Source organism: Gymnogyps californianus, chromosome 4 (genome assembly GCF_018139145.2).
Source record: "Gymnogyps californianus isolate 813 chromosome 4, ASM1813914v2, whole genome shotgun sequence".
Lineage (NCBI taxonomy): Eukaryota > Metazoa > Chordata > Aves > Accipitriformes > Cathartidae > Gymnogyps > Gymnogyps californianus.
Window position 1 is genome coordinate 59,353,078 of NC_059474.1, and position 12,257 is coordinate 59,365,334.

At 40.3% G+C, this 12,257-nt stretch overlaps 1 protein-coding gene across 2 annotated transcripts in view; it reads left to right on the forward strand.

Moving 5' to 3' along the window:
* The window catches only part of MCUB (mitochondrial calcium uniporter dominant negative subunit beta), a 55,574-nt gene that overhangs the window by 29,393 nt on the left and 13,924 nt on the right, over positions 1-12,257 (forward strand). The window contains exons 1-2 of one of the 2 annotated variants that reach the window (XM_050895798.1): positions 4,068-4,138; positions 4,993-5,071. The exons of the other annotated variant lie outside the window; for it this stretch is intronic. Of the exons in view, the coding sequence (XP_050751755.1) occupies positions 5,048-5,071 (24 nt within the window). The 5' untranslated portion in view covers positions 4,068-4,138; positions 4,993-5,047. Of the gene's footprint in view, positions 1-4,067; positions 4,139-4,992; positions 5,072-12,257 lie in introns of those variants that run through there. 2 annotated transcript variants of the gene reach the window in all.

The following is a 12,257-nucleotide window of genomic DNA, read 5'->3' on the forward strand; positions in this document are numbered from 1 at the left end:
GTCAAAAGATTTTTGGGCAGATGAGTATGGGGAGGGAACCGTGAGGTAGGAGTATTATTCTCCCGTATAATGTTAGTGTGTCTGGAATTCTGAATGCTGGAAAATGGAAAGTTTGAGTTTTCTTTAAAGAAGCTACAAGAATTGTTTCCAGAGTGGAAAAAATATTCTACAACAAAAAACTGAAGACTTTCAATCTAAGTAGCTTCTTGTAGTTTACAGCTACCTACAAAGGAGAGACATTTCTGAGGCTAGACAGCTGTTAATCTAAGCAGGTTAAACTCTACGGAGATTATGGGGCTCAACCCATTAAAGAGAAACATAGCGCCTGGGTTTTTTTGACTATGCTAGTTTATAATTGTCATCTCTGATTTATGGAGAATCTACAACATCCCTCTATTAAAATCTCTTGAATTGAGGCAAAGATGCTTGGGGGGGGGGCGGGGAGGAAGGGGAGGGGAAGGTGTTTCAGCTTAGGCTGAGCTTTGTGGAGAAATTGCCATGCAGTGTTGTGCAGCACATCAGATAGGATCAACCTCACTGGTCCATTCCATCCTTAATATCTCGGGGCATGTTTTCTGATCTGTACTGTAGCTGTTTTGATTGCCTAGCTATATTTAATAACTGACCAGGATAGCAAAAAAAACCCAAACCAAAAACAAACAAAAAACCTAAGGTTCTTCCTCTTCTCCTTTGCGTATGATCCAATTACCAATATAAAGGTTCAGTAAACAGTGACGTATGGAAATACTCTGTGTCAAAATATATACAGGGCTAAACAAACAAAGAATTCAGAGAGTTTGTCTTGTTTGACAGCCAGCACTAACAAAACTTCTCCCTGGAATCTAGGCTTGTGTTTAGATGGCAGAGTTGTATTTTCTGGTGAGAACAGTAGGTTATTTACTTGTGCAGAAGACCTGGACCCTGCAACATAACATCCCAGTGCGTGCTGCAGAGACCAGGGAATTGAGCAGTAGTTCTGCTGCTTGGGTGCTGCTTGGCTCCTTTCTAATGTGCAGTGTTACTCACGCGTTTCTCTGTTCTGCCTCCCCCAAACTAGTACGTTTTTGTGGAAATAAGTGTCCCTGCCTTTCTGTGCTTTGTTTGGTTGCTTGTGAGATCCCTGAGCTGAAATGGTGTTGAGGCAGTTTAAATAAGGTTACAGTCTTGGCTGCATGTGTATTGGAAATATATAAACAGTACTAATGTATTGTGACACTTCTTATGCAATTCTTTTTCCAATAAAAATGTGGGAAGGTAAAAACTAACAACAATCAGAGTTCTTGCTATCCTCATGTGTTGTTTAGCTGATCAAATCAGATATTTGATTATATTCAGTTTTTATTACTGCAAAGACATGGTTTGATTTTTTTTTTTTTTTTTTGTGTGTGGTTGTTTACATGAACTTTAATTTACGTATATATAGGATGTCGTATTTGGGCACTACCTGAACAAATTAATTTGTGTACCCGTTGGCTGTTGAGCTTTCAACCTTAACTAAAAAAGTAAGTTTTATTCATGGCATTCTAAATGTGGGGAGGGAAAAAAAAAAATTAATTCAGATATTGTTAGTGGTGCTCTGTCACTCTCAGCCATGCTGAGGGGTACCAGTGGATCTGTATGCCATTTCTCCTCTGCTCTCTGGTTTCTCCTCTAAATTCACCAACATTTTGTTTGTGATAGGCATTTATGACTAGACCTTTCATTGTTTTGCATCCTGCAGTTCCCCCCAGCTAGCCGTTAGCTATGTATTGAGTACTTTATCTGCTTTATCCTTTTGAAAAAGTAAATCTTGAACATCAATATTTGTAGTTTGAGTAATATTATTACCAAAAACCTGAACGTGGCTGATTACTTCTCATAAAAACCCAGGAATGTTGTCATGTCTGTTTTCCATATGCTTTCTCACATACGCAGAAAACAATTAGACTTTCCTGCAAAGCTGAATATACGGAGTATTATCAGTGGAGGGTATCCATTAATGGAGATGTAAATCTGGACAACTGTAATGATCTGTAGTACAAAATCAGATTGATTTTGTTTTCTGGAGAAAGCTCTTAAAATATCTTAGAGGAACACTGAGGTTAGTATTTTTTCCATGTACACACATTTTGAGAGTAAAGAAAAGGTTTTAGAAGAGGACATCACTACAACTTTAAGGAGGATATTGCACTGTTATGTCTCACCAATATAAAAACATGATGCACAAATGTATGCTTTCAACTGAATCTCTTCATCCCATGAGCTCTACATGCTCTAATGAAACATAAACATTGTAGGTGATGAATGTATTACAAATACCTGTAAGTGACCATATGGAAATCTCCAGTTCTGACGGCTACAACTCACTCTGTGCTAGATCAACACCCACGAGACAGGTGTCCTTAAATCTCATCCTCACGTGGAAGTGGATGTGCATTATAGGTTATGGCAAGTTATGGTCTGCTGAAAGTCTTACAGCTATATTTCAACTGTAAAGCTGAAGTTTAGAGACTGAAAAACCCAACATTTTATGATGTGCACACAGATTTGGGGCGCTCAGTTGGAAGGCAGATGTGACTGAGGTTAAAGTCTGTGGTAACTTTTGGGTGCTTGATGCCAGGCTTAAACACGTCAAGTGTGAAACACTTTGAGGTTAGTCCCTGTCTGAAAATGTGGACGTGAATGACTTTGCCAAGTCTGCACGGTCAGTCAGAACCAGAATTACCACCTGGTCTAACTTCCAGCTCACCCGCTTACATTGCCAGCAGGAAGAAAATTGCTGCACTGTAAAATGGCAGAGAATACGTCAGCGTGGTTCTTTCGCTCTTATGGATGTTAAAATTGGTACCTTTACTGAGATAAGAAAGGTACACTCCTATAATAGACTCCTGGAACAGTCTGTGCTGTCCCTGGCTGAGGGCAGATTGGATTGGGAAGAGCTTGCAATAGGACTGCAGGAAAAACGACTGAAAAGTGCATCAAAGATGAAGAGGAGGTACCTGCGTATACATTAAGCAGTTTATAAAGCCATTTTCCTACAGAACAGTGGTTTCTCACTGTAGATTGCACATCTTTTCCAGGCTTCTGAAAACACCTTTGTTATAACTTGATTGTTCCAAGAAAGGCACTAAATAACATGTCTTTGAATATGGTGCCCACAGTGCTCTTACCTTGCCAGCATTCAGGCTTCGTGAGTGAGCACAGGCTCTGAACAGCAATATTTGCAATGCTCCAGTGCTTGCTCTGGAGGTAAAGCTACTGAAGACCTTTATGGAAGATGACAGTCTTTCCACATTGTTAGAGATAAACAGGCGGAAAGTATTTTTTTGTTTGGTTGGGGATGCTTTTGTCTGTATGCACAGAATAACATGTTAAAACTATTCTACATACAAATTAATTGTTGTTAGAAGGGTACTGGGTAAACACACTGAGGTGGAACAGCTCGCCCTTGCTCCTTAACAGCATTGCTCCTCCCCGTTGTTTTGGTGGTACGGAGTGGCAGGCTTGCTGCCAGGAATGAGCAGATGTTAGATGTCAGTTTTGAGTAACCTCTCTGTAATCATATTTAATTTAAAATTAACATCTCTAATGCACTAATGTTTTATGCATCCTAGTAGAGGGAATGTAGGCTATTGGATCTTTGAGCACTTGTTAACTGTTTCTGACTGTGAGTGGCTGGTAGCTGTGTAATTAAATAATCTTAAATCTTAGTGGAAACTGACTTCGGTATATAGACATGCAGCATGATTATGTGTCTTGTTGCTATAGGAAACCACACTACCGAAGCAAAACAAAAATCCAGATCATCCATAACTCTGCATGATAGTCCTAACCTGAAGTGGGATGTTGATGATGGGGGTTTTCCCCTCTTTTTCTGTTGGCAGAGTTAGTAAGGCTTTGAATTGCCTGTGATTAACTGAGAAAATTCACCTGGAAAATATTAGGTCACTTGGAAATTCAAAAGTGCTAATCAATGAGATATATAACATGGAGCTGCCTTGCTAATCAGTTTACAAAGATAGAAGTGCAGTGAAGACACTTTAGATTCCTTCAGAGCAAGGAGTTTTTGCAGCTGCTGATACAACATGTACTCTACATCTTCTTCAGATCAAAGTTGATAAAAGGGAGAAACAGGATCCATAATTTTTAAGGGCTAAGTGTAATTTTTAATTTAATTTTATATACTTTTTCACTTTACAATTAATAGCTTTCCAGTAAATTGTTTAGTTGGTGTCCCTCTGTGTTAGTGTTTTAAGGATGAATTTCTTTGCTGTTTCCAAGAGAAATTGGATGCAACATGTTAGAATACCTGTTGGCTTCCCCCCGACCTGTTTTTTTTTTCTGCACAAACTGCATATACATAATGCTTTAGAAAATAAGACAAACTTGATATTCTTTGATTCTTAATATCAAAACATAGTGGTAGAATATTTTCCTGGTAGGAAATCTCTTTGCATATGCACATTTACATAACAGAGGGAAGGAGTAACTTTAATTTGCCAGTGATGCTGTGTTAAAATTCCAAGATTAAGAACTAAACAGTTTTCAGGTCCTTTGAATGTGAGAAGTTTGTATGTTCCACTGCTTGCTCTGAGTAGTAAAGCATTAACAATGAGTATGTCAAACCCATAATAATTGTAGTAAGTTATTTGAAATTGGACTTTACATAGAATTCCTGTATGAATTTGGGTGCATGTTGGGGGTGGAGTGAATAGAGTGACCACAGACCATTCATTTTCTAGGTCAGTGTTGTGGCTTGTTCTGGAGTGCAGGCTATAAACACAGCAACCTGACATAGAGCACTCTGCAGGATTTATTTACCTTATTTTAGAGTTTTCTTTTAGTAATGCTTTCCCCAAATGATATGCTTCCATTCAATTAGGAGCAATTCTGGGGACAAAACTGGGCTTTAACTGCGAACTTCACTTGATTAATGAACAAGGTGAGAGGATTTATTGGAGATAGCTTAGAGAAAACTTGCCAGCATTAAACAGGCTTTTGTCGGTGTTGCAGGCTAGAGGTTCTGCTGTCCGCAGGAGTCTCGTTCATCAGTGGCAGCTTCATTTAAATGTATCCCAAAGTACGGACCTGGGTAAGAGGTTCTGCCTTATAATCATTGCATTATAGCAATCTGCTTGTGTTGGAAGACCAGATGACTACATCCAATATATATTGATGTTACTATGGGCCTGAGGAGAAAAAGAGCAGCAGCTTTTGACTATTCGTTGCTTGTTCTGCGTGGCATTAAATTCTTGTTTGCTTTAGCATTAAAAGGGGTTCCTAAAAATACTCGGTAACCCCTGCATTTAGAGAATGCAGGTTCTTGCCCTGTCTGTTGCATCAGTCTTTCGAATACATGTCCTGAGTGAATTAATAGAGGAAGAGGAAGTAGAACAACTCCTAATTGGCTGGAGTTCAAAGGCTTTGGGCTGAAAAGTGAGCAGCTAACATGCAGATTTACTAACCCTTCCGGGAGGCACAGCAGGTGCATCAGAACACAGGTGCTGGACCATCCGGGGCATACAGAGCCTTTCATCATCTTCTACTGATTTTAAATGCTTTTGTCATGATGATAAGCTTTAGAAAAAGCCACTGAAACCTCTACAGCAAATCTTTAGTTTTTCTGTTTGCTTTGCCTGCTCTATAGAAAGGTATACATGTACAGGCCTGTTGTACAGAGTAAAGACTGAAGGGCAGAGTGATAGCTCAGTGTATTGCAGCCAATATTGGTTGTTATTTTCCAAATATCATTGCTGTCTGTGTGCTTTGTACTTTTACTCCTACAGGAAGAAGGTGAAAATCAGACTATGCTGGATTCGGTAAGGAATGTTGCAAATGAGTTCACTGAGTCACTATTTCAGCTAAGGTGTGTTTTTAAAACACTAATGTCAACAGCTGAAACGTGGAAGTGGGCAGCATCAGCAAAGCCACAGCCATTTGATGTTTTTAGATTAAAATAGCTTCTCAAACAGCAATGGGAGAAAATAGACTTCCAAAAGAAAAATAGAAAATAAAGAAAAAATGTTTTTTTCTCGACATCTGACAACACTCTGGGGTGTCTCTGTGGGTGGTAGCAATGTTTGAGACCTCTGTCCACAAGTATTTGAGAGTGATAGATACATAGACAAAAGTCATAAAGTGCCAGGACATACATGCTCATCAGGACCTTTGCTGAACTCTTGGGTTAACGAGGCCTCTGCACGCTCAACAGCACGGCTGTGTTTCATGCCAGAACAGCGGTTGGATTTTCTAGGCGTCTCTGCTTATAGCTACCCTTTTAGCTGGAACACTGTTGAAGCTGCTTCTCCCAGCAAAGCTCTTTTCCAAGAAAAGAAATAGATGGTTGTAAGCTTGCCTACTTAGATGAATTTCATGGTTTTAATTTTATTTAAAAATATTTATGTAGACCTCTGATAACGGACTTTGAACAAAATTGTCTTCTCAAGTAAAGTGTTGCTGTTGCTACGACAGTGTTGCTAAACCCAGCTTGTTGCAACTGTTCTGTGAAGCGTGCATAAAGGCTGAAAGGTCTTAAATTTGTACCGATACGTTTGTAGTGGCCCCTTTGATCTTGTTGCTTAGAAATGTTTACTTTCTTTGCTTTTTGTAAAAATTTATTTTACATTTTCCTGCTGCCAGGATCTATTAAATGGCAGCTCTACAGTTTCTGACAAAACCTGTTGAAGTTTCTATTAAATTGTGATCTTAAGTTTGCTGTTTGTTACTGGCTATGGATGTTCTTATAGTATCTGCCCTAGAAATTTTTTTAATGTTATTCATCAGAAGCTATGGAAAGGGAAAGGATTAGCCTTCTCTGTCTACTTGGCTGTTTATGCCTTTGTTTTCTTTGGTTACTTTCTAACAAGGCTAAAAATGTATTTTGCAAGTAATTTGAGCATCCACAGGAATGCAACAGCATATAAAGCTGGAATATAAACTAAATACTAAGTTCCTTTGGGGAATTACTTTATAACTATCTGTTATAAGGGATCTAAATCATTGTATCTGCATACTAATACCAACCGCTAACAGAGAAAGGCTTTTGATTTGATCTAATCTGTCAGTTCTTCTGTTCCTTGTTTTTTCTTTTTTTTTTTTTTTTTTTTTAAGCAATCAAAAGAAATTTGTGTTTTCCCTTTGGAAAAGTACCTGTTTACAGCTGCCTGCACAAAACACTGGTTCCTAAGTGTTTGGGCTGGTCTAACTGCAGACCTTTTTAAAAAAAAAAAAAAAAACACACACAAAAAACCAATGAAGGAACAGAGATATGGAGATGTTTATAAAAACATCTTTTTATGGTCTGCTATGTTAAAATAATTATATAGACAAATCATTCCTAGAAATATCGTGGCAGGATGTCCTGGTTTCAGCTGGGATAGAGTTAATTTTCTTCCTAGGAGCTGGTACAGTGCTGTGTTTTGGATTTAGTGTGAGAATAATGTTGATAACTCACTGATGTTTTAGTTGTTGCTAAGTAGCGCTTATCTTAAGCCAGGGATTTTTCAGTTTCCCATGCTCTGCCAGCAAGCAGGTGTGCAAGAAGCTGGGAGGGAGCATAGCCAGGACAGCTGACCTGAACTAGCCAAAGGGATATTCCATACCGTAGAACATCATGCCCAGTATATAAACAGGGGGGAGTTGGCTGGGAGGGGCGGCTCGCTGCTCTGGCATCGGTCAGCAGGTGGTGAGCAATTGCATTGTGCATCACTTGTCTTTTCTTGGGTGTTATTTCTCTTTTTTTTGTTATATTCCTTTTCATTACAATTATTATATTAGTAGTAGTAGTAGTAGTATATTTTATTTTACTTTAGTTATTAAACTGTTCTTATCTCAACCCACAAGCTTTACCTTTTTTTTTTTTTTTTTTTTTCCCCCTCCTCCCCATCCCACTAGGAGGGGGGAGGGGGAAGTGGCTGCGTGGTGCTTAGTTGCTGGCTGGGGTTAAACCATGACACAGGAAAAAAAGGAGAAACCTCTCTAATAGTGCAACATTCAGATACTCACACCTTGATTTGCTCTAAATTATACTGGGACTAAGCCAGACATGGACATAAGACTAGGTGCCTACTCTCTATTACTGTCCTCTGTTGCCTTAGATTTGATCCCTAACATTTTCCTGCCCCTCCAAATAGTAATTAATTATTTAATTAAAAAGTCTGTTTGCTCAGTATGGGTGGGCAAATGGAATGAATCCTCCATGTCTGGCTGAAGTCAAGTGCAGTTTTTCTTGGTCTGCATTTTCTTGCTGGGACAGCGTCCTCTGTGCCAAGGTGACCGGGGGAGTGTTTGAGAGCAAACGAAAGGGGAAGGGCTCTGCCCACAGCTCTGCCAGTCTCAAAGGTGGGCCTACACAGCTGGCCGGAGGCTGGTGCAGGTGGCTCTGGATCTATAGCTAACAGTCTGCATTGCCAAGAAACATTCTGCTTTTGGGATGATGGTGTTTGGGTAGCAGAAATTCCTGGCTGTGGAGAAATGCTCTTTGAGAGCGAGCAAAATTTCACTACTACTACATAGGAATAGTGCAGTTAAGTTTTTAGGGACAGGAAAAAAAAAAAGGTGGGACAGTGGAACAGGGGCGATGGCTGCTTTGATTTTGCAGGGTATCGGGGTTCCTCATTGCTTGTGGTCAGACCCTAGGGAGGTCTGAGAGGGGACAAGGTGGGAAACGCACCTAGCGGGATAGAGATGGAAATGATTTGCTGGAGAGGTGGCTAAGTGGGGAATAGAAGGGATGCTGTGGAGAAGAGCCAGCTTTCGCTGCCCGGCACATTTCAGCAGCTGCACAGCTGGTTCCCTTTCCAAGGTCTGTTTGATGGAGTGGATCTGCAGTGTTGTTACCTGCTAAAAAACTTGCTGAAAAGCCAGGTGAGAGCCATCGCTGGGAATTTCTCCACTGCTGATAATTCTGACTGACCTTTTTGCACGCATCTGTCAGATACTAATTCTAAGCCCTGAGTCAATCAAATTTCACAAGCACTCTCTTCTTTATTAGCCAAGCTGTAAATGCCTTAAGGCATTTGAAATCTGCACAGCTGAGTAAAGAAAAGCCTGGGAAAATGATACTCATAAAAATTAACAGAAGTGCATCCTTGTAGGTGTATAAAAAACCTGCTTTTACTGTGTTGGGGGAGTAGGGTTATTTATATTGTAAATAGAAGTGTCCATTCTAAATGAAAATGTTGACAAGCCGTTCTGTTTTCTGAGTTACAACATCTTTTTCCTGTGTGCTACAACCTGCCCAGTGCTTTGAATCTGAAAAGGTCTGTAAGAGAAAAGCAAGAGTTGGCTCTAACTTTGGTAAACCTGTAAGTGCACTCATCTGACTTTGCATCCTTATCTCTCTTATCTCATTTTAGCTGAAATTTAAACAAGCTTTTTCTTGGCTGGCAATTTGAAGAATTAGTGTTATTCCTAGAGATGAGTTTGAGCGGGTTTTTTGAGAGAGATATGAAAGCAGCTGCGTGCATAAAGATAAGCTCTTTCTAAGACCTTTGTAGGAAAAGATGCAGCAAGCCCATTTTCTTATCTAATGAGATATACTATAAGTGTATTTTTGAATGCAAAGTGACTCTTGTTACCCTTAAAGTAAAATTTTGCAACATTTCCCAGGTCAGGATGCCTGTCCCAGAAGGCACAGCACAAGAGCAAAGATCCGTTCTGTGGGACAAGTTAAAAATCCTGTCTGTGTTGACAAATTAATCTTCTGACCAAGACTGTTGCTGGGTAACAGATGGCACAGCTCTCGAGTGTAGGCTTGCTTTTGCTTTTGCTAAAGCACAAATACATTTTCACGCTATAATCCCTCCCTCTCAAAGTCTTACCCCTCTTTGATTTGCAAACTTCTTTCAAGGTGTTGCATCCCATCTTCCGTTCTGAAAATAAAGTATGTTGGGAAGAACAGCAACTTTCAGACAACTAGACTTTATTGAAACCGGATGAAGATGCAAGATTTCCAATACTGTAAAACCTCAGACTCAGAGGAGATTTTAGATCTGCTTCCCTTTGTAGGAAGGGAAGGAGAAGAAGGTTTGATAAAATAATAAGACACAATTCTTGGTGTTCCACCTAACAATGCACTTGGCCTGCATAATTGTCTTGTTTTTAGGCCTGTCTATGCTTGCTTGGAAGTCTACTTGCTTTGAAAAGCAAGGATTATCTGTACTTTCAGAGTAGTCCCCAGAAGACACGGCAGGCAGAAGATGTCAGCTGGTGTTCATCCTTCTCGTCTCCTCAGCACTTGCTGGTGTTGCCTCTCTGCAGTGAGGGCTCACTGTTACTGAAATCATGCTTTTGGATAGAGGAGGGCGAGGCTTAATTTCACCCTATTTTAAATGTCAGTGTTTTCAGCATCTATTTTTATGGCTTGTAAAACTGATACGGATGCAAATCCAGGTGCTTCCCTAGATACCCGGAGCTCCGCATCCTCAGCTGCCCAGTGGAGAGTCAGATAACCTCGGTGACATACAATGTGAGAAGAGGGACTTTGCCCCCTGTGATCATCCATGACTTGCAGGGGCTGCATAACGGCTTCTCTCCCCTACCTGCACGTGCCGAGTCGGGGGGGGGGAGGAAGAGTTTGGGCAGAGAGTGGGTGAGAGAGCACAAAGGAATAGTGGGCAGAAGTCAAGCAGAGGATGCGCACTTGCTCAGTGGAGCCTGGGTGGAAGGTCTCCCTGGTGAAGCCCTGCTGCAGTGGTGGATTTGACCAGCTGGGCCTTCATAAAAGAGGTTCTTGGTGGCCAGTCGCCTCGATGAGCTTCTCATCACAGCTGTCACTTTGGGCATTGGTAGTGTTTGTCTGGCTGCTTAAATTTAGTGGCAACTGTTCTTGGAACCTGAGCAGAGGCAGGAAATGAAAGATCATCAGGGATGATAAAGGCACAAAGAACAACAGGCACATGAAACCAAACTTTTGATTGCTTGGGTTTTTTGTTTTTGTTTTTTTTTTTTTAAACAGTGCTATAAGGCAAGTGAGTTTTGAAGGAAAGCCACATGAATGCTGTATTGCTCCTGCTTCTTCAAGATCACCGGAACATGCATACTCATGTTGAAACTACTGCATTGCTGGAAGAGACCTCTTGGTTACTTTTTTAAACTTTGATTTGTACTGAGGAAGGGGTTAAAAATACTGTGGATTTTGAATAAGCTGCAGGGTTGAAATATAAATGTTGCAGTGCAGTTCTTGTAGTGCCCTATGGAGCAGCTGGGAGAAGGTATTCACTGCATGGTCCGTATTGAGACAGGAAGGCTATGTCTCAGGAAAATAAGAAAATCTGTCGTCTTTTTTTTTTTTTTTTTTTTTTCCTTTAGGAAAGAGAAATTATCCTGAATGCTCCCAAGTGTCAGAAGTATCTTCCCTGGCTGAAACTGTTACTAGGTATAGGGGTATTATAGCAGAATGAGTGATGTGTCTGTTGCAGGGGTTTTGTTTGTTTAAAGTTGGGCTCTAGAAGATGTTGCTAAATCTGAGCGATGTGCCTTGAAGCTGCTGTTTGTATTGAGGCTGTTGTTGCATGATCATCTAAATCGGTTCTAGGACTAGTGGAGAAACAATGAAAATCTTTTCAGTGTAAGCAAAGACAAATTACTGAAAAGTTACTGAGAGAGAATGTGTTTCTATAGCTCAAATGGGCACTTGTAAGATGATTGTAGGTGGTTGTTAGGGCTCCTGATGTCCTATTTTCCTACTCATGTGGGATTGCTTATAAAAACAGCACAGAAATTTAACAGCAGATATCTCCAAAATGGCCTTGGTGACTCATTTTAAAAAGGGAAATACCTTATGTGTAGTTATTGTAAACTTGGTCTGAATACTGATTCATTTTTGGTAATCTTGGTTGTGCAAGATCTGCAAACTCAGTAGACTGTGACAGCACCTGTTTTTTTTTCCTCCTTTCCCTTGGTTTTAAACCTTCTGAAATGTTTGTAGATAGTTTATTCTGACATTGCATATTGTTACTCCATAATTTATTAATTGCTTGGTTTGTTTCCCTTGGAGAATCAGCCAGGAGCTGACATCATTCATATGCAGAGAACTTCTAGGTGTGTTTATTAGAGCTAGAAAAACATATAAGTCAATATGGAAAATATTAATAGCTATTTATACGTAAGTACGTGCTGTCACTGAACAGTGGCTAACACATACCTGCCCTCATTTTCCTCCTGCTCCAGGCAAGCAAGCAGCATCTAGAGAGGTGACTTGTCTTGCCCTCTCCTTCACAGGCTGGGCAAGGTCAGTGCGTGGGGAGAACAATGCATATTGGGGATGTTGGCTCATC